The sequence below is a fragment of the Candoia aspera genome, chromosome 2 (assembly GCF_035149785.1).
Source record: "Candoia aspera isolate rCanAsp1 chromosome 2, rCanAsp1.hap2, whole genome shotgun sequence".
NCBI lineage: Eukaryota > Metazoa > Chordata > Lepidosauria > Squamata > Boidae > Candoia > Candoia aspera.
Window position 1 is genome coordinate 150,790,235 of NC_086154.1, and position 21,954 is coordinate 150,812,188.

Consider the following 21,954-nt stretch of genomic DNA (forward strand, 5'->3'; position numbering starts at 1 on the left):
CGATGGACCAAGGAGCGCCCCCGGGCTTTGCGTTGAGAAAGTGGTGATGAGTTCTCGCGAGATTTCCGGACGCCCGCCCTTGTGGAAAGCGGGCTTCAGCGGGCGGGGCGGGGGTCCCAGAGCTTCCAGCCGAGGGGGTCTGTTTTTACGTGTCAGGGCCCGCCGTCCCCGCGTTTTTCCTGCTCCCTGTCTCGCCTTCGCGATATGGGGTTCCTCAAGCTGATCGAGATCGAGAACTTCAAATCGTACAAGGGGCGGCAAATTATCGGGCCCTTCCGGCGCTTCACGGCCATCATCGGGCCCAATGGATCTGGTACGCGAACCTCGGCTGGGGCGGGACAGGGAAATCCGTGTCGCGGGGCGTGGGGCAAACACAGTTTCTAGTCCGCGACAGGTTCCTCTTGGTGGGCTTCGGTGAGAGCAAAGCCTCGCTGAGGTGCGTGCTGCGTTTCTGAATGAGTCACTGTTCTGGGGTTGCTCCCGCATCCTTAATTCTGGCTGCTTGGCCTAGCTTAAAGGGAGTTAGGCTGGCAGCAGTGAGAACGATGTAGAGAAACGCTCAGCTCTTGGATACACAGGTGTGCAGTGGAGAGGTACCTGGTTACAACACTAAAGTTGCATGACACATCCTTCTAATTGGCATCTGCTGCAGAAAGGGGGAAGGGAAGAATGTCTAGTGAACACAGATAACCACTATATAGCCCTTTTTTCATTGACTTATATATTTGGGCTGTACACACAACATATTAAATCATACATTTTATGGTTAAAAAACTATAGGGTTGGGTTTGGGCAACATACTAAGCCCAAGCAAGAAAGCTAGTAATGGCTCATTTTAAGTAACAGCTTGGTTCAGACAATGTAGTAAAACAATATATACTGAGACCCCTCACCTCATCACATTTTTTATTTTATTTATTTATTTCAAGATTTATAAAGTCGCCCAACTCTGACAGTGTGACTCTGGGCAACGTATAACATAAACACACAATAACAACTAAGAACAAATATATATATACAAAAGCTATTTGGCTTGCCACCTTTTATCTTTATTTTATGTTTTAATGATTTTATTGTGATTTTTTTTATTGTTGTGAGCCACCCAGAGGCATTGAGTTTGTACTTACTCAGAAGACCTCACTCCTTTGTTTCTGCATATGTCTAGTTCTGAGCACATTTTTGTATTTAAAGATGCTCATGTGGAGATGCATTAGGCAGCACCTTTGAAATTCATGATTACGAATTCTAATCAATACTGTTTCAGATGTGCCAAAAATATTGCCCATTTGCTCATCCTTACCTGTTTATGGGGCTGCCTACCTGTTGGGCTCCATTGAGCAATAGACAAGGGATACCTGTGAGCAAATGCGTGTACTTAAATTTCAGAATTTTGTGATTAAGAAGTAACAGAGGAACATTAATTAAATATAGGATTGAAGGTTTTTTTTAAAAATTGTTTTATGTGTAGGGTGTATGCATGTTGGGCCAAGTGCCAGGAGGTGGTATAATATTTAGTTGCATAAAGGTATCCCTGCTGAGTGTCTGCCTGTCGTGCAGCTATGGAAAATGCTCAGCTTTCTCAAGATTTAAACAGTGATAGTGAAGGTCTGAAGAAAAGTTAAATTGACAAGCATTTGTCCATGCAGTCACTAGGAGCTGAGCCTTATCTGATGGCATCTAATTAACTAGGACAACATAGAAGAAAAGATGAGATTTATCATAATGTGGAGTTGGTACTGGTGAAAAATAGTTAAGCGTTTGTGTGTGTGTGTGAAAAAGTTGGAGGATACACCAACTTTTGCATATTTAATCTTTGACCAGGAGGTTTCAATCAAAGGAGTAGGAGCAGAGAAGAAAACATCAGTTACATCTGCATGTGGTTCAAGAAGTCACTTCACCACGATGGAGATAGTAATTATTGGCTGGATTGACAGTTCATATCAGTAAAATGTGAAAAACTCAAGGATGGAGAGGTTGGGAAAATACCACCCTTACATTCCAATCAGAGGAGATGTTTTATATGTGAGAAATTCAAAATTTGCATACGCTCAGAAACAATACTTTGAAAAGATGAATTGTAGCACCAAGGGCTGGCACATGCTGATTCAAATGACAGTCCAAGATTTTACTAAGCACTTTTACATGAAAATATATCATGTCTCCTTTGCTGCCTTTCATCTAGGCAAGTCAAACCTCATGGATGCCATCAGCTTTGTGCTTGGTGAAAAGACTAGTAATTTGAGAGTAAAGACTTTGCGAGACTTGATTCATGGAGCCCCTGTGGGGAAACCAGCTGCCAATCGGGCATTTGTCAGCATGGTCTACTCTGAAGATGGTATTGAGGATCGCACCTTTGCAAGAGTCATCGTGGGTGAGTGCTAAATATAGCCTGGGGAAACTTTTGGGAGGCTTGATGCTTGATGGGTGGGGGTTCTGTTATCACATGTTGCAAAAAGTTGGTGGTTGGATCTCTGAAGGATTGGTAGGGCTGGTCTATATCAAAACAGAGGTGGGGGGAGATTTCTTGCCTCAAGAGAAATATATAAAGTTTCTTTGGGGTGGGACTGTAAGCCAATCCTATGGATATGGGCTCTGAAGTGAGTCCCACTGTATTGAATGGGGCATATTCCTTATAAATATGCATAAGACTGCAGCCTTCATCATCTAGTCAGAAACCTTTTTTCTGAATGTGTGTATTAATATCATGCTGATTTGTGTTTCTTGTGTTATCCCTTTCAGAAAATTGGAAATATAGTACATTTTGCTTTTGTTTTCTGCAGCAAGTGTATTCTTAAATAATGACTGCTAACAATTTATAAATAACTGCTTGTTCTAAACACATCCTATCCTGGTGTTTTGCATTTTCTTTTTTATATTTTCCATGGATATTCCCTGTAAGGCTTTAATTGCATAGTTTTGGCATTATAAAAACTGGAGAAGTACTACAGGCCCAGCTTGGTCTCGCCCATGTGATTTGTTTCTATTTTTTGGTTGAAGGTAAATGAGAGTTTTATCTTTTAGGAAGTTCATCAGAGTACAAAATAAACAACAAAGTGGTACAGTTGAGTGAATACAGTGAAGAGTTGGAAAAGCTGGGCATTCTAATCAAAGCTAGGAACTTCCTAGTCTTCCAGGTATGTGTATTTTCAAATTTAGAGTCCAACTTAACTGCTTGGTCTCCTAGCATCAGCAAAACAGAATCCAATTCACTGGCACTTCTCTCCTGCTGATTTGGCAATGCAGGGTCCATTTCAATGCCCTTGTCAAACACCCTATAGCCCAGAGAGTCAAGTTGGGTCTTGTGGAGTTCACATTTGGAAAGTTTGGCATAGAGTTTGGCATTTCTAAGCTTGTGTAACACCTGTTTGAGGAGGTGTTTGTGTTCCTCCTCAGTTTCAGTGTAAATGAGAACATCATCTAAATAAACCAGGACCCCTTTAAACAAATGATCATGTAATACTTCATTAATCAATTGCATGAAGACTCCAGACCCCCCTGTCAACCCAAAAGGGAGGACTTTGTACTGAAACGATCCTAGTGGGCAATTAAAAGCCGTTTTCCACTCATCTCCAGCTCGTATGCAGATGCAGAAATAGGCTTCACAAAGATCGAGCTTGGAGAAAATCTTGCCCTTAGACAAATGAGCTAACACGTCCTTCATGAGCAGAAGAGGGTACTTGTTGAAAATTGAGTTGGAATTTAACCCTCGATAGTCCATACAGAGTCGAAGCGTGCCATCTTTCTTTTCCCGGAATAGCACAGGGGCCCCAACTGGGGAATTTGCAGGTTCAATAAACCCCCTTGACAGATTTTTGTCAATAAAGTCCTGTAATGCCTCAAGCTCCTTCTGAGTCATTGGATAAATTTTTGGCTTGGGCAATTGAGCATTGGGAACCAACTCTATCGCACAGTCAGTTTTCCGATGGGGGGCTAGCTGATCTTCCATTTCCCCAAAAACATCTGCAAAGTCTTGGTATCGATCGGGCAAGCCTTCTAAATGTGCCAAGTTAGGGCACGGCGTGGCGGCAGCAGCCCTTCCAACCCCTGCATGTGCAGCTCTCTCCGCTGTAGGAGCTTGGTAAAACCCATCTTTAAAAGTCACAGTTCTGTGTTCCCAGTTTATATATGGGCTTCGATAGGTCAACCAAGGGATCCCCAGAATTACCAAGGGATTGCCAACAGGTGCTACTACGAATTTTAAAGTCTCACGGTGGCTGCCCATTTGCATTGCGACAGTTCCAGTGAAATGGGTTGCTGCCGCCCCCCCGCCGTTGAACCATCCAACTGTGTGAAGATCAAAGGCTGCTGGAGGGGGAAGCTAGGCAGGTCCAAAGCAGCAACCAGATCAGGGTGAATCAGACACCTGGAACACCCAAAGCCCAGACCTCTGTAGTTTTTGTGCGGGAGCCCAATTTCACTTTTACTGCTAAAGTGGGACAGTCAGCACTCACCATAGCATCCTTGCGCCCATCCTCCTCCACCTGCCCACAGGCGCTCTTCATGGCAGGTGGCTGGCGTTTCCTGCCGGCTCCTTAGAGTTGTCTTCAGCCTCTCCCAAGAAGTAGAATACTCTCTCAGCGTCGGCTGCGCCCTTGGCTGCTGTCATCCGCCGCAAGGGGAGGGCGATTTGGCCGGTGGCTTGCCCGCTCGATCTCCAGCCTTGGCTTTTGGGCAATCAGCTACTTGATGCCCTTCCTTTCCGCATCGGAGACACTGACCCCTCACGTAGCGCTGATCTCTCTCCTCATCCCAGGCTCTATAGCCTGGCTGGGCAGCAGTCGCAGCACTTCAGGGTCCCCTCATGGTGGCTGGTCGTTTTTCAGGTCTTCTGGTTTGCATGAAGGTATGCTGAGCGTGCTCAGCCTTGCCCGCCAGACAGATCCATTCGTACAATGACTCTGGGACGTCCCTACACAACGCCCACTGTAGGACTTCCCGGTTGAGTCCCTCTTTAAACCGTTCTATTAAGGTTGACTGAGACCAGTCAGGGATTTTCCCAGCTAGAGCCTTAAACTCCAGGGCGTAATCAGCTACAGACAGTTGGCCCTGGGTAAGATCCTTCAGCACCTTCTTAGCTCTTGCCTTGGCCAGAGGATCCTCAAAATGCAGCTTTAACGCCCACATGAAGTCCTCAAAATAATCAAGTGCAGGGGAGTCAGCCTCACTTAATTAAACATACCAGTGAGCCGCTCGTCCCTTCAACTTGGTGGCAATGGCAGTTATCTTAGCCTCTTCGGAAGGGAAGTATGCTCCAAACTGCCTCATGTAACTTTTAGCATTAGTTAGAAAGAAAGATAACTTGGTTGGATCCCCATCAAACTTGATAGAAAAGTCTCTCACCCCCACTCCTGTTGGAGCAGAATCGGCGGCTGCTTGAGTGCTTGGGCCCCAGGTTACAGTAGCTCTCCCTCTTCGGGGTGGGGACACTGGTGTTCGAGCCCTGCAGGGTGGAGATTCATCCCGGAGCCATCTCCGGCCCCGCTCCGCCGGCGGTCCGTATGGGAGGATGGGGGATGGTTGCGTGAAGCTGGGATCTCCTCCGTGCCTCCCGTGCCCCCCCAATGACAGAGACAGGTTTCTTAGCATGTACTCCATCAATTCTATTTTGGCCTCAATCACTCTTAGCCTTTCAGGGGTTTGAGGTTCCTCCCTCCCTCTCTGTTGATACCGTGGTAGATTCTACGTCTGGGGTCAGTGGGAACCGATACTTACAGGACGCCTGGGACGTCCCTGGCTGGGGTTCTCCCACTTCATCCCAGGTGATCAACTCTGCGGGCGATTCGCTGGGTGCCGGTTGCTCTGGTTCTCCCCCATCATCAGATTCCTCTACCTCAGGACTGGAACTCGATTCCTCCCGGAAATCTGAAGGTTCTGGGGTGAGGCTCAGTTCTCCGCTCTTGACCGTTGACTCGGGCATCAAACTAGCCGTCTCCTCAAGTCCCCCGGTCATGAGCTTGGACTCGGCCATCGTTAACTATTTTCCCTCACAAGAAACTAATCTTGGTAGGAGCTAACGGTACAACTTTGGTGATTCTCAGCTTTATGTAATGGTTGCCTATTCTAAAACACTATCAGACTCATGAGCAGGAATTCAAAGATATCTGATTTATTAAAGAATAGTATGCAGGATCACAGAGAAAGCTGAGAATGATAAAAGCGCGCCAAATGCAAACTAAAAACCCTTGGTGCAAATGAGATCCCTCCCCCTGTAGAATCTTCCCAAGTTCACAATCCCAGGTGCTCCTAACAGTTTCTGATGGTCCGCGGGAAAAGTCCTTGAACAGAGAACATAACCCAAACACATTTCATTGTAATGAACACAGATACAGAGCTTGGTACAAAGTTTCACAGCAGTTCCCTCCCAAACAGAAACGTGTGTCACTGCCATGGCATATGAAACATTACGATGTATACTGTACATTGAAACAGTGAACATGACAGGTATATGCTTAGGCTTGGGTGTATTCAAAATAGGTGAGCTGTGTATCTGTAGTATAAAGTCTGCAGCAATTGTTGGCTTGTCCAATCCTGGAAGGAGGATGGGGTTAGGTTTTGGCTAAACAAACTTTTTGTGCTTGGTGATGGTCAACCTCTATTTAAAGAAGAGTACTACTTTTCTGTTGAGTATTGAAGGAGAAAGACTCCTGTGCCTTGGAGAAGATTGTGCTGCTATCCTGTTAAGCTGGGCTTCTAGGAGTAGTGGAATGTAGGAGGGGCAGGTAAAAATTCAGACTGATTCTCCACACTCCTAATGTTGAAGATATCCATCCCTCAGAGTTGTTGCCTATCATTTACACTAGAGGTAGGTGACTATAGCTGATTTGGACTACATCTCCTGCAGTTGTTTTCTATTGGTCGTGGTGGCTGGGACTGATGGGAATCCAGAATATCGGAGTTGTATCTTTGACTCAGATTGTGGTAGAAGAAAGGAGGATATTATGTTAGTTCTGATGTTGTCATTTTGTATTATTGAAGACTATCTGGGAACTGCAGCTAATTTGGAATGCAGTGGTGCAGGCAGATATGAATGCACCTTGGTACACCAATGTTATACCTCTGCTTTGTGAGCTCATTGGCTCCCAGTGTGTTTCTTGGTGGAATTCAAGGTGCTGGTTGTACCTATAAAGCTCTCCATGGCTTGAGGCTGGGTTATTTGTGGGACTGCCTCTCTGGTTGTTTCTACCCATCCCACTAGGTCTGACAGGAAGGGTGTGCTCCAGGTCCTTTCAATTAAAAAGTGTCATCTAATGGGACCTCAGAAGCTTGCCTTTTCTGTCACAGTGCCCGCCCTCTAGAACAAAATGCTCGTGCACGCACACACCAAGATCGGATTGGCCCTTACCCTGCTGGCCTTTCGAAAAGCATTGAAGAATTGGATGTATTTCAGGTCTGCAGCTTGGGAAGTTAGATGGCCCATTGAGAGACTTCTGTCTATTGTTTTGTAGGGTTTTAGAGGTCACTGAAGAGTGACCATTGTTGATTTTCTATTCTTTGCTAACATTGCCTTTTATTGTTTTAGTGTGTTGTTAGCTGCCCAGAGTCACATTCATGAGATGGGCAACCATATGAATAAATTAAATAAATTCCAGGGTGCAGTGGAGTCCATTGCAATGAAGAATCCCAAGGAACGCACGGCACTCTTTGAAGAGATCAGTCGCTCAGGTGAGCTGGCTCAGGAGTATGACAAGCGCAAGAAGGAGATGGTCAAGGCAGAAGAAGACACCCAGTTCAATTACCATCGCAAGAAGAACATTGCAGCTGAGCGTAAGGAGGCTAAACAGGAAAAAGAGGAGGTAACTTTAGAAGCTGCCTTTGTTACCATAGTTAAATCCCATCGTTTACCTGGGAGTTCACAGAGATGCACATGGAGGCTCTTTCAGCATTTTATCCCTATTACAGCAGCTTTGTGAGATAAACTGGTGGTGGACTAAAACCAAATCACTAGCTCAGAGTCCCCTAGTGAGCTCTGTGGTTTCATGGGAACTTGACTCTGGATCCTCTGGTCCAGTCTGACACCTTAACCAATGCACCACGCTAGCCATGCTTCCTGTGTTCGCAGCATCATTGATCTGGTGCTTGGTGGATTCTCCTCTGTTTACATTGTATTTGATTAAAGTAGAAACTTCATTCAGTTTTCTGTACTTCTTTTTCCATCTTCTTTCATGTTCTTGGTTTCATCTCCTCCCAACAGATTGGAATGGCATTCCTGCCTCATCCTCTGCTGGGCTTTGTTTTGTGCAAGTGAGGCAGGGAGGAGGAGATGGTGGTGATGATGATGATGGTGGTGATGGCTACTTTCATTAAATCTGCATCAAGAAGCCTGTTTTGAGCATGTGGGATCCTCCCATCCTCCCAATGTTTGAAGTTCATTTTAGGCAAAGTTAGGATTAATGATACATTGTTTCTATCCCTTTTTGTTCTCTTTGTTCTTCTGCTAGTACTTTTTCTAATTAAATCAGCTTTAAGCCCCTTCGTCCACCAGTAATGTGCAAATAATGTTACTGCCTGAGAGGTCACACGAGCTTGGACATGGGTCGTCCAGTTGAATTGCCTTTATTTATTTATTTAAATTTCTATAGCTGCCCACCCCATAACATGACTCTGGGTGGCCTACAATTAAATGAACAGTTAAAAAGAAATCTAAAACAGCAATTAAAAACAGGTAAACACAAATATAAATAAGACTGCAGGAGAATGGACCAGCACCCTACACACACTGTAACCATCCTGTGGGCTCCCCATTCCCATGAGATCCTCAAGCCTGCTGGAAGAATCATGTTTTAATAGATTTTCTAAAGGCCGATAGGAATTGCCTTCCTCTCCCAGTTTTGTTTGCATTAATTGAAGCACCGGGTCTGTTTGAATTACTTCTCATACATATTTTCTCTGAGAGACAGGTTGCTCTGCGTAGTGTTTGAGAACTAGTTGTTCAGGTAGAATATTCTTCAAGGATTGGGCCCTTCTTGGAAATATGCTGCTTTGCTTTTTACATTTTGCCTGATTTACTGGTTCTGTCATACAGAAGTAAACAAACTATTTACCTACAATAAATACATTTAGGAATAAATACAGAAATGATTTCTTAAATAAGGCTTTTGTTCCTACGCTGATTTTTTGCCATAACCAGTAAGTTTACATAACACACAGTAGATGTGGATACCATGCATCCAAATGAAGGGTTCCATTGTACTTATGTATATCTACATTGGCTATATCTTATATGGGAAACGGGTGCAATCCTTTAAAGTCATTTCTAGTTCACAGTCCAAAAAGTGATTGAGTTGTACCATTATGACCTTGTAGAGGCTAATCCATTGCTGACTTTGAATAGTGGATGGTCTACTGCAAAAATTAAACTTAATCTCATTTTTAATGTTTAATGTTTAAATTATACTGAATGTAGATATGCTGCTGATTACTCCCCGGTCACATATTTAATAAATTCACTGCTGACACTTAGTAACGAAACTTCAACAATTTTGGGGCATCTTTGTGCCTTGCACCCAGGGTTTTGAAAGCTACACGCAGCCTTGAAATCTCATGTTGAGCACAATTGCACTAAGCCATAATGGGGGGGGGGTTGTGTGTGTGGTGTTGGTTTTGGTCTAGTGTGTGATGTGAATCCAAGATTTGGCCATTGTGGGTTACAATTCTGGAGTATCGCTTAGCATGAGTGAAGCCAGGGTTAATAAAATTGTGTCTTAATGTAATGTGTGAACCCAGCCTAAATGTTGTTACCTAAACTGTATGAGGTTGCTAATGCTGAGGGCTCTTTTGAAGGCTGTCCTAGTTGGAATTTGAGCTTATTTAGACTATGTGATATGTTCAATGCTTTCCTTCCTGGGGAGCCAGGCGGATCGATATCAGCGTCTCAAGGATGAGGTTGTGCGAGCTCAAGTCCAGCTCCAGCTCTTCAAGCTGTACCACAATGAGGCTGAAATTGAAAAGCTGAACAAGGAGCTGGGGTCCAAGAACAAGGAGATTGATAAGGATAAGAAGCGCATGGACAAGGTGGAAGATGAACTCAAGGATAGGAAGAAGGAGCTGGGCAAAGTGATGAGAGAGCAGCAGCAAATCGAGAAGGAGATCAAGTAAGGCTGGTGGTGTTGGCTTTAGGGGTATCAGAATTCAGGCTTATAGGATCTGCATCATCTTATATTACAGCTCTGGGTCCCATCACAGAATAAGAAGTCACCATGACTGAGTTTATCTACAGCTCAGTAAATTCTGAAAATACTTCAATCCATTGTTAAGGAATAAGGACCAGTTTGCACTTGGCTTTGTCTGTGACAGAGAATTAAAACACATGAAGACTAGATAGCCTGCAGAATAAATATCTCAAGAAACTGAGCCAAATCATCCACTATAGATCTGATGTCTCATGCCTGTGAAACTACAATGTTGATGATGTCTGAGTGTGAGAGAGAATTGTGCAATGTTTGAGTGCTCATTTAAAAAAGAATGAAGCTTTTTTCATTTCTATTTCTAAGGCAATGCCCACTGTAATATAATTATCATAGAAAAGTAACAACGAAGAATGCTTAGACCTGCTGCTTGTACTCATTGACTAGTCAATACATAAATGATTGTGGTTGACTAAGACTTCAGTTATCGTTGCATATTACCCTGAGTTTAGCTTCCGCTGAATTTTGTGGTTGTGCATAGTATTATGCTGGTTTGATTGTGTTAATTGGGTGACAGCTATGCTGACGGTTCTTGATCATAGAAGTAGAGAAAGAAATTGATGCATTTTTATTCTGAAAAACTAACCTGGCTCGGCATAAGCACTTGCTGATCCTGTCTGGGGGAGATAACCTGGTACTCAGCAGATGTTTGTAACACTTGTATTGGCCAAGTTGGCGGGGGGTGACGGCAACTGAAGTCAAAACCTCTGAAGAGTACCAGCTTGCCTCCTCCTCTCTCAAAAATATCTTTGGCTTTGATTTCTTCTTACAAAGCTGCTTGGAATTGTTAATTTTAAAGAACGTTGGGTTTTTTAAATTATTATTTGAGCCTGTAGAATGAGGTTTCTAATGTTTTCACAAGGAGCGGGGTGTTCTAGTCCAGCGTCTCGTGTGGTGGCATGTCTGGTTCTGTCAGACTAGACTATCTTTAGAGCGACGGTTTAGAGCGGCGGTATGTCTTACGTTTTGCATAAAATTAGGCAGAACAGTCGAGTTTCTTTTCTTTTTAAGAAAAGTTTTTTGACAGGGAAAAGGATTCAGAACTGAATCAGAAGCGGCCCCAATATATCAAGGCCAAAGAAAATACGTCTCATAAGATCAAGAAGCTGGAAGCTGCAAAGAAGTCCCTGCAGAATGCCCAGAAGCAATACAAAAAGCGTAAGGGTGACATGGATGAGCTGGAGAAGGAGATGTTGTCAGTGGAGAAGGCCCGACAGGAGTTCGAAGAGCGCATGGAAGAGGAGAGCCAGAGTCAAGGCCGTGATCTCACGCTAGAAGAAAACCAGGTGTGATCCAGGGCTGGGGACCCACAGAAGGGGATCTTGCCGTGATATTGCTGGAGGGGGGGATGGGAGAGAAATTCGTTCTGTGCGTGTTTTGATGTCAGCAGACGCTGCTCTTGTCTCCCAAGTGGACACACAAGCATGAAAAAAATAAGTTTCTCTTTCTGCTGATAAAAACGCTTATGATTTTAGGCAGATTGGGAAAAAAAAGATGTAGTCTGAGTCAGAAACAGGTTGAAATTAATTTAATGTTAGGACAATGAGATAAAATGTTCCTGGACCGGTGGTGCCTTTTGTGCCATAAGATAATGTTGAACTGGGATGTAAAGAGCTACTTATGTGAGATGGTGAGGAAAGTACTTTGATTCTCAAAGGATTTTTCCCACCATGATATCTGAAACCCAACCACTTCAAATGATTTATGTATTTCTGTATAGCCTGTTTAAAATCTACTGTGACAAAATCACAACAGTTTGAACTGAACTCAGTGGTACCTAAATAGTTAGCTAAGAAAACAGGAGTGATTTGGATTTCAAAAAGCACAAAAAGTCATAACTGGATGGGGAGAACAAAATGCTGTGAAATAAAGCTGTTTTCAAAACCTGCCTAAAAGCCAGCAGTGAAGAGAAGAGGCATGTCTTCCTTGGTTGGCCATTCTAAAATCTGGGTAATATTGCTATCAGTAAAGTGCAGTTTCCAATCCCTCTCCCCCGCAACTCCCTGCCCCAGAGACACTTCTGTAGGCCTGGGGCTGAGAGAAGGGCCTTGGGGATTGGTTGAGAGGCAATTCAAGTTGAATCGTAATTTTGAGCATGCCCTTTATATTTTTTTTACTGTAGAATAAGATACCTTTCCATATTCTTTATAGATTGGGTGGGGTGAAAGGAATTGTTTGTGTATTAAATACCTGGTACATCAGACAGCTGAAATATTCAAGGAATATAATAGGGACATTCTTGGCATTGTTAATATATGGCCTGTGTGAAATCTGAAGTATATGTCTTTGTAAGTGCTGTGAACAAAATTGAACCACTGGACAGCTGTTCTCTCGCAAAGAACAGCTGAATTGGGGAATGTGGTTTTAAGTAGCTCTCCCTCAGATCTGATTACATTATTGTTTTGCTTGCTTTCATCATATGTTGAACAGGTTAAAAAATACCATCGGCTGAAGGAGGAGGCCAGCAAGAGGGCAGCCACCTTGGCCCAGGAATTAGAGAAGTTCAACCGTGACCAGAAGGCAGATCAAGACCGCCTGGATCTAGAGGAGAGGAAGAAAGTAGAAACAGAGGTCAGCCTTCATTCTTCCTGAAATTAAACAAAAAACTTTACAGCCAGTTCATCCAGTTTCAGTGCCTCAGATTTACTGAGTTTATATTATACAAACAACAAAATAACATTTATTTTAATTTGCATTTCTTTTGTAATCCCAACAGGGAAGAAAACAGACTCTAGTAGGGCCCTGAAGCCCATCCCCAGATCACTGGGATTTTTTTTTTCCAGCCACACCATCACTTCTGAGCCCTCAACTCTAATTTCACAATTAACAGAGTAAGAAAAGAAAGGAAACTGAATCCCACCCGAGTGCCTTATTTTTATGATCTCTTTCCTGCATCCCCACAAAATACTCCATGGAATCTACTTGTGTATTCTTGCCCTAAAATCTACCTTCTGTGCCTTTCCAAGTTATGTGAGCTTTTCAGGTGTTTGAAAAGTGACAAGTTGGATTAACTGCTTACACATCCATGTGTATTATATATAACTTGAAATATTATTAAGCAAAATGAGAGATGACAGCCACCTTGAGACCATTAAAAGACTGAATATAGGCCAGTCTTAATTAGGCCAATGTCATTGAGGCTCTGATAATGGAGCAGCTGAGAAATTGTGATTTGAATGGATTTGGCTAGCTCTTAGAGAATTTGTTGTCAGTTTCAGACCCTGCATTCCAGGCTTATATTGGTGATTGGAAAATGTTATCTAAAACTGAAGAAGACACATAGATTTTAGGAAAAAAAATGCCAAGAGTAGATGTGTAAATGAGAGCAAAATTAATGGATCCTACCATGCGTTACTGGGCTGTTGATGAGGAAGCATGAAGAGAAACCCACATCATGCTGCAGCAGCATCTGTTGAGGAAAATATTCCAGATTTTCTCTGGAATGATGGACTAGCCTGAGCAAATTCCCAAGGATGTTTGACAGCATCTTACTAATACAATATGATATACCTTACTAGTACGATATGATACACCTTTTATGGTATCCAGCATTGTCCTCCTTTTTGCTTCCTCCTTTTGTTCCGTTTATTCCCTGTCAACATAAAAAGATGATGTGGTGCCTTTGATATGACCCACCTTAAGTAAAGATTGTAACTGCCCAAATGGATATGAATGAGGTCATCTAGCCATTCTCAATCTGGTGCTGTCCAAGTGAGGTGGGCTACAATTCCTGTCATCAGAGAGCAGCATACTCATGATCTGGCTGAGGAGGTGGGGCTGTAGTCCAAGGTGGATGGAGGTGTCAGGCTGATAACGAAGGGATTTATAGTCCAACACAGTTAGAAGCGCTAGATTGGGAAAGGCAGGATTAAAATAATCTTGGTTCTCATCTTGTTCTTCTGATGTATCCTATAATGGTGGTTCTTACCCCAAGGTGTCAAAGCCGTGTGCTAGATGCTGGTAGATGTGGTCCTAGTGTTTGTTCATGTGTGTCCTACTCAATCTTTTCTGTAGGCCAAGATAAAGCAGAAATTGCGAGAGATTGAGGAAAACCAGAAGCGTATTGAGAAGCTGGAGGAGTACATTGCCACTAGCAAGTAAGGGCCAGGAATAGCCAAAATCCTTGCAATAATGGGGGCAGGGGTTTGAATCACAGCATGGGAAGGAATGAGGAGTTGGGCTTTGCATCAGGTTGCTTAAGAGGGTCACCGAGGTATAGAGTGTGGAGTGCCCAGAACTCAGGGTAACTCTGCCCTGTTTTCTCCTTACTTGTGCTTTAGGCAGTCTTTGGAGGAGCAGAAGAAGCTGGAGGGGGAGTTGACAGAGGAGGTTGAACTGGCAAAACGCCGGATTGATGAGATCAATAAGGAGTTGAATCAGGTGATGGAGCAGCTGGGGGATGCCCGGATTGACCGGCAGGAGAACAGTCGGCAGCAGCGCAAGGCGGAGATCATGGAAAGCATAAAACGTCTCTACCCGGGCTCTGTGGTAGGTGATGCTTCAAAACCAAGCCCCAGAGCCCACTGGGCTGGGTGTGGGATAAGTGCTCCAGAAATAAAACAAGGTTGGAGTGATTTCCCCTGCCTGTCTCATTTCATTTCCTTGTTTCTCACAGTATGGACGCCTGATTGACCTCTGCCAGCCCACCCAGAAGAAATACCAGATAGCTGTCACAAAGGTGCTGGGCAAGAACATGGATGCCATCATTGTTGATTCAGAAAAGACTGGCCGGGACTGCATCCAGTACATCAAAGAGCAGCGAGGAGAGCCTGAGACCTTCCTGCCTCTTGACTACCTTGAGGTGAGGCAACCTTGGGCTGATGGGATTACAGTAGAGCTTTTCCCAGCCAGGTACCCAGCTCTCAGTTCCATGATCTGCAGCCACCCTAGCAAAAGTTGGCTGGAAATTACAGTGGTTGAAATCCAACATATCTTGGGGGCTTCAGGCTGGGGAAAGCTGAGCTAGAATTTCTGCTCACACAGGAAGCACAGTGGGCAACCTGAGGTACATTCTTGATTTCTCAGCATAACTTGCTTGAAAAAGATGGTGATGACAAGCAGGAAGCTCCCATTTTTTTATCAATTTGCGAAACAAAACTAAGATATGAAAGGAATAGTGAGGTTATTAACAGATAAGTTAGCTCAATTATTTGACTTTTTTATTTTTGGCAAGGAGCACTTTTTCTCATTTCTCTTTTGCTACCTGCAGATAGACATCCAAATGCTTCCCCAGATAGTCTTGATTAAAAATCTGGGTAAACCTGGGTTGTTGCTATTGTTTTAATGATGATTCATTAGGAAAGGAAAGGGGAGGGGAAAAAAAGATTAGAATCTGCCCCTCCCTTCTAAGTTCAGTAGCTGAACTAAATTTATTTGGATTCAACATGCGGGCGTGAACTTCTTCCTTTTGTGTCTCTGCCCGCCTTCAGCCTAGGTTGTCCATATGTTGTATGAGGTCAGCCTAATAATGCCCTTCCTGTCCCTTACTTCCAGGTGAAACCCACAGATGAAAAGCTCCGAGAGCTGAAGGGAGCCAAGCTTGTGATTGACGTGATTCGATATGAGCCTCCTCATATCAAGAAGGCCCTTCAGTATGCTTGTGGCAACGCCCTTGTGTGTGACAATGTGGAAGATGCACGTCGCATTGCCTTTGGTGGGCACCAGCGGCACAAGGTCAGAGCAGAGTTAGCCAACATGTTGTAGGTAGACCATAATCCTCTCCCAAAACATCATATTCCAGTACTCCAAATACATGGATTCTGAGACTTGTAGGAATATGTACCTAGAATATGTGCTTCGGTTTATTTTGTATCATGCATCATGGGCACACCTCGCTGACTTTTGCAGATGGCCAAAAACCTAATCAGAGTCAGACCTGGTTAATACTTGCATGGGGAACCATGAGAAGAAAGTAATGACCAACAGCTTCTGTATTGTTGTCAAGAAAATTAAATAGCTACATCCACATGGCCACCACGTGTAAAGCTCAGTTGAAGGGAATCTTGATGTTTTTACTTTTAGCTGCAGATGAAGCAAACGACCACCAGTGAAAATATTTTGGTTTGCCATATATTTTCAAATCTATTTCTTTGCAGCTAAACCTTCTGGAAAGTTGTTCTTACTCAAAAGAATTAAAAATAAAACAGGTCTTAATCCAGTACTCAATTCCCTGTTTTGTGTTTGTACAGAGCTGCAGAATAATCTTTGCCCTGTCTTTGCTGAGTATCCTGAGAGAAATTTTGGTTCTCAGCATTTGCTAGCTGAAATTACCCCTGTCTGCCAAGACTTTGTTTCCTTGATGTGAAGGGCCTTGCTTTTTCACCCTCTCACTTTGTTTCCTTGCTTCTGTTGTAGACAGTAGCCCTGGATGGGACCCTGTTCCAGAAGTCGGGAGTGATCTCGGGAGGTGCCAGCGATCTGAAAGCCAAGGCCAGGCGCTGGGATGAAAAAGCTGTAGATAAATTGAAGGAGAAGAAGGAGAGGCTGACAGAGGAACTCAAGGTTGGAGCTGTTTTTGAGTTGTAGAGCTTGGGCTGGCTGCACATGTCATAATGTCAGTGGGCTGAAGTCGGCTCAGAGTAGTTAGAGGACCACTGAAATTTCTGAAATGCGTCTTGGACTATTACAGTTTATTCCAAGAAACAGTGATATGGAACACCGTATGGAGAGTGTTTTGGGTGGAAGAGTTGGCCTCGGTCTATAGGGAACATTAGATGCATTTTTATTCCTTCTGGTAGGGGTTGGTGGCAGTGCCATTACGTTCAGTTAAAAGAAATGAAATTTTCCCAATTGAAGGAAGAAATAAAATTCTGACCCTATTTGTACTGTTAACAGTAAACCATAGTTTTTGGTTATGGGCACCCTGCACTTCCTCCTGCCATGCAACCAAGAAAAAACAAATGTGTTTTTATTTTGATGTGACACGTTCCTGGTTTGTTGATTTAAAATAAATGTTAGTTTCTAAACAAACAGCACAGTGTCTTCATGAATAGAGTTAATTGCAAAATTGGAATTTCAGGTATGCATAAAGGAATGAACTAGACATTTGTCAAATTTCAGCTGAAAGTTTCCTCTCCTGGTTGTCCAGGAGGAGGTGCTCAAGCCCAGCGCTTTGTACAAACATGTCCTTGCTTGTGTAGATTACTAAATCAGGGTTTACTGTTACATGTATATTCATATTTATGTGTATTCATACTTACCCAAATTAATCTATTAAGTGACTTGTACATGAAAATAATTGAAATAGTCACGTTCTAGAAGAGCCTAAACTTCTGTAGCAAAACTGAAATGTGGTGCACTGAATAACAGCAAATTAATTGTGTCTGGGACAGCAAATTTTAGTTCCATTTATCGTAGATTTATTGTAGCGCTGCAGTTTGTATTTAAGATCACCCTGTTTTGATGAATTGCATAAATACCTGTTTAGGAAACCACGTCTTAGTTGTTTTCCTATTAGGAATTGTTTACTTTAGTATCATAATTCAGCTTTCTGCACCGCCCATCTCCGTGTGGGGGAGATGGGCGGTGATAAAAATACGATAAAAAAATAAATATGATTCATTATTAATTTTCCTGATAGTATTCCTGACATCTAATTGCTTCTTTGCATTAGCTCAGCAACAAGGAAGTCTTTCATTCCATTTCTTTGGTCACTAAATCTCCCCCTCCCAGGAACAAATGAAGGCCAAACGTAAAGAGGCAGAGCTACGTCAGGTCCAGTCACAGGCCCATGGCTTGCAGATGCGCTTGAAATACTCCCAAAGTGATTTAGAACAAACCAAGACCCGTCATCTCGCTCTCAATCTTCAGGTACAATGGTCACTTGCTGGAGCTAGATTCTGTTTTAAGCCTCCAACTTCCATTCATCTCTATGAATTATATGAGAAATGCTACTTTTTGCCTGTGGACTAATGCAGAAAATGGTGAATGATGGAGAAAAGTATGGGGGAAGTTGGTAAAGGAGCCTTTTTCCCCCTCTTTTTGAAGGGACTGATAGGAAAAAACAAATCAATACGGTTCTTAACCAGCATTCTGTTTGTGTTACTTAATAATTTGAGTTATGCTAGAGCCTTCTGAGCTGCTTACATTTTATGAAATAATTATTTGTATCCTGTGATGTCCTTCTTTCTAATTCCTCAAATTAGGTGACATAATTTCATGACTGAAAAAATGGGCATCCGTGCAAAAATAATAATTCTATTCGTTATAGCCAATGTTTTAAAAGGTTAGCAAGTATATTGGGTTCTGTACTGCCAGTGATGACATGCATGTTACGCATATAAGTTCAAAAGAGATAAGATGCCATTTTTCAAAAAGATCAAAACGTCGTTAGTTTTTCCATGTAGAAAAGAGAAAAGTGAATTCCTAGTGGCAGTCTCTTCTTCTGAGCTGGATCCTGATTCAGTAGTGTTCCCAACAGGAGAAGTCCAAGTTAGAAAGTGAACTTGCCAATTTTGGGCCCCGCATCAACGACATCAAACACATCATCCAGGGGCGAGAGCGTGAGATGAAGGAGCTCAAGGAGAAGATGAACCAGGTATGGTGGGCCAAGGCTAAGAGCAGCCAAAGAGGCATGGCTAAAAACAAAAGGGAGGTGCAGGGTATGTAGTAGGATAGAAACCTGCGGATAGTTGATAATCGAGGAAAGTTGCAGCAATAGCAGGAATTTAGAAAGGGAGGAAAAAGGTAGTGGGGTGCAACCATATCTTTAACATGTATTCTCTACCCACACCTCCATTTCATCCTTGAGATCAGTCTTCTATCAGTCTTTCCTCATCATTGCAGGTGGAAGATGAAGTATTTGAGGAATTCTGCCGAGAAATTGGAGTAAGGAACATCCGGGAATTTGAGGAGGAGAAGGTGAAACGCCAGAATGAGATTGCCAAAAAAAGGTATTGGCCCCATTTCTGTCACCCTGTGTCATGAGTAAGGATGGCGAGCAGGGGGCTCCCATCCAGGCTGTAAAGCGCATGCGTAGCACTGAGGAATTAGGTAGCCATTCCAAGAGACACAGATCGGGCCCGCCTTAACCTTTGGGGTTTATATGTCTGGGCTTTTCCCACGCTTCTTCAGTTTGTTAGGATTTTCCTGTTATGTAGCAGCAATAAAACACTAGAGACCTGTTCCTTGTCTCATCGTGGTTCCTGGCTGTTAGGACATCAATCCTAACAAACTCCTACTCCCATCGAAAGAGGGAGGAACAAGAATTTAAGGAGAGACATTTGGAAATGTCTACAGAAAACCAAGAAATTCTGCTTGCCATCCTTACTCATGACACCCTGACACTTCCACACTCAAGAACACTAGAGCTTTACAAACTTTAAAATGGGAAGGGAGTCTTGGATATATGCCACATTTTTTCCCTTTTCCTTTCCCAGGCTGGAATTTGAAAATCAAAAGACCCGCCTAGGCATCCAGCTGGACTTCGAAAAGAACCAGCTGAAAGAAGATCAGGACAAAGTGCACATGTGGGAGCAGACTGTCAAGAAAGATGAAGCTGAGATAGAAAAACTCAAGAAGGTGCATTGGGGGCTACTGCTATGTTGCACCTGTGATTTAGAGTGAGAAAAGCACAACAAACATAATGGCTGTGCTTTTCCTTTCAATGATCATGTAGGAGGAGCAGCGGCACATGAAGATCATAGACGAGACCATGGCACAACTTCAGGACCTGAAGAACCAGCACTTGGCCAAGAAATCTGAAGTGAACGACAAGAACCATGAGATGGAAGAGATTCGTAAGAAGCTGGGAGGGGCCAACAAGTAAGTCTGGGCCTATGAGGGCAAGGTCTAAGCAATAAGGCAAAGATGACCCCCACTGCCTCCGCTTCACTTGGTAAATTACACCTGGTAACTGATTTCAGCCTAATCAGGTTTTAATTAATGGAGGATTACTTGTTTTGGGGGAGGGAACGGTTAAGAATACAAAAGCAAGACTCTCTGCAGCATTTTGTGTCAGGTAGCCCCCAGCCCCCAGCCTGATGTTTCTGGGAAACCTGCTAGTTTGACGATCACAGCTTTTCCCCCCATTCCCAACATCCATCAATCAGAAGTGTACTGCTACTGAAAATGGAAGATTCTATTTTGCTATCACAATTAATAGCCATTGATGGAGGTTAACTATGAGTCTTCCTTCATTTTAACCCAAGGTCCATAAACTTTGGCTTGAATTAGTAATTAGGCATGGCTTCATTCCTGAGTTACCAGGCACAGTGAGAGCCTGAATTGTACAATTGTTGGAAAAAGTATGTGGGGTACACTTTTAAAATTTATTATTTATTTGACATTCTTAACAAAATTAACAAAACAATCCTTAAATGTAAAAAAGAACAAAGGAAAAACCCAAACAAAGAGAGAGAAGGGGAAAAAATCTACCTTATATATTGTCAGATCACTGGTTGACTAATAAATATACTATTATAATATAATCAATACAAAATATTATTGTAAAATATCACAAAATATCTGCCATAGTAACACATATTGCTGCATCCTTTGGTTAGTAGAAAATACTGCTTTTTCCAAAACAGATCACATACTTCCGACAACCATTCCTTGACACCTAGAATAATGCAACTTTTCCAATTTCTTAGTATAATTCTTTTAGTCACCCCCATGCTTGAATCATGCATAATTCCTGATAAACTGTCAGATTCCAAAGCTCTGGTATATAGTTCAACATCACATTAACATCTTTAACATTTAAAGATTTTCTCGTAAATCTACTTATATACATTAACACGCTATTCCAAAAAGACACCAAATGATCATATGATCATATGTCAGTGAACTCTCAAATTTTTTACCCCTCCAACATAGGAAATCTAATGTCCATTTTTTCAATGTCCATTCTTTCAATACCTTCTCTGGGGAGTCCAATGCACCCTAAATACACCTATTGATGAATCAACTTTAATCTCAGATCTGTAGATAACCATTTTAACATTTTAAGGACATGAATCCATTGATGGGGCATTATCAGAGATTCCAGTTCTTTAGTCCATGTTTGAAATATCCCAGAAATGTCCACCTTAAAAATGTTCTTGAGCTTTTGATAGAGATACGTTACAGGATTTAGTGGATTCTATCAAATAAGAAAGCATCTCTGGTGCCTTTATGGTGGCCAAAGCATCTGGCTCATATTGATCCATTAGAACATGCTTAAGTTGAAGATACTTAGTATTGCAAACTGGGAAGACCAAATTCTATTTGAAGTCGGGAAAAACCCTTAAAATAGTACATAACAATTGGTTTAAAGTCACGATCCTGACTTCCACCCAAATTTCCCAATAGAATGTTTTACCACCAATTTTCAAAGTAGAATTTTTCCAAAGAGTTAAATAATCTTGAGTCTCGTTATCAAGTCGTACATCTAATCGCCAGAGACTGAAGGGCATTTGCTATTGGCAGTGAGATTTTAGAATCTTTGTTAATGATCTCCAAACCAGTAGTTATTAGAGTTATTTCCTGTGGCCCAGAATTCCTTATTTGAAGTATTTGTTATGTAAAAGAAGTGGTATAGGTTAAGAAATGCACCCCATGAGAATGGGTATATGAGAAAATTGATGTCTGACTCTGAGGTTTTCCAACTGGGATGTGCTGTGCTGCCCCTGATCTCACCTGGCTATGATGTCTACTACAGTGGTAATAATCATTTCAATTTACATCTGATCTCTCCTCTGTCAACTGTCCAGTGGCAGATAAGCTTTTTTTGGCCTGAGAGCAGTATTTTCTCCACAGATGGCATGACCGTTGACGTTTTGGCTGGGGG

At 42.7% G+C, this 21,954-nt stretch overlaps 1 protein-coding gene across 1 annotated transcript in view; it reads left to right on the forward strand.

The window, feature by feature from the left end:
* The first annotated feature begins 77 nt into the window (after positions 1–77).
* Positions 78–21,954, forward strand: part of SMC1A (structural maintenance of chromosomes 1A) — a 31,672-nt gene continuing 9,795 nt past the window's right edge. Inside the window, exons 1-17 of the mRNA XM_063294280.1 lie at positions 78–313; positions 2,183–2,371; positions 3,022–3,134; positions 7,590–7,793; positions 9,853–10,091; positions 11,212–11,470; positions 12,615–12,755; positions 14,199–14,281; positions 14,465–14,672; positions 14,800–14,985; positions 15,678–15,857; positions 16,539–16,685; positions 17,856–17,993; positions 18,604–18,720; positions 18,969–19,075; positions 19,562–19,703; positions 19,801–19,946. Of these exons, the coding sequence (XP_063150350.1) occupies positions 205–313; positions 2,183–2,371; positions 3,022–3,134; positions 7,590–7,793; positions 9,853–10,091; positions 11,212–11,470; positions 12,615–12,755; positions 14,199–14,281; positions 14,465–14,672; positions 14,800–14,985; positions 15,678–15,857; positions 16,539–16,685; positions 17,856–17,993; positions 18,604–18,720; positions 18,969–19,075; positions 19,562–19,703; positions 19,801–19,946 (2,708 nt within the window). The 5' untranslated portion in view covers positions 78–204. The remainder of the gene's footprint in view (positions 314–2,182; positions 2,372–3,021; positions 3,135–7,589; positions 7,794–9,852; positions 10,092–11,211; positions 11,471–12,614; positions 12,756–14,198; positions 14,282–14,464; positions 14,673–14,799; positions 14,986–15,677; positions 15,858–16,538; positions 16,686–17,855; positions 17,994–18,603; positions 18,721–18,968; positions 19,076–19,561; positions 19,704–19,800; positions 19,947–21,954) is intronic.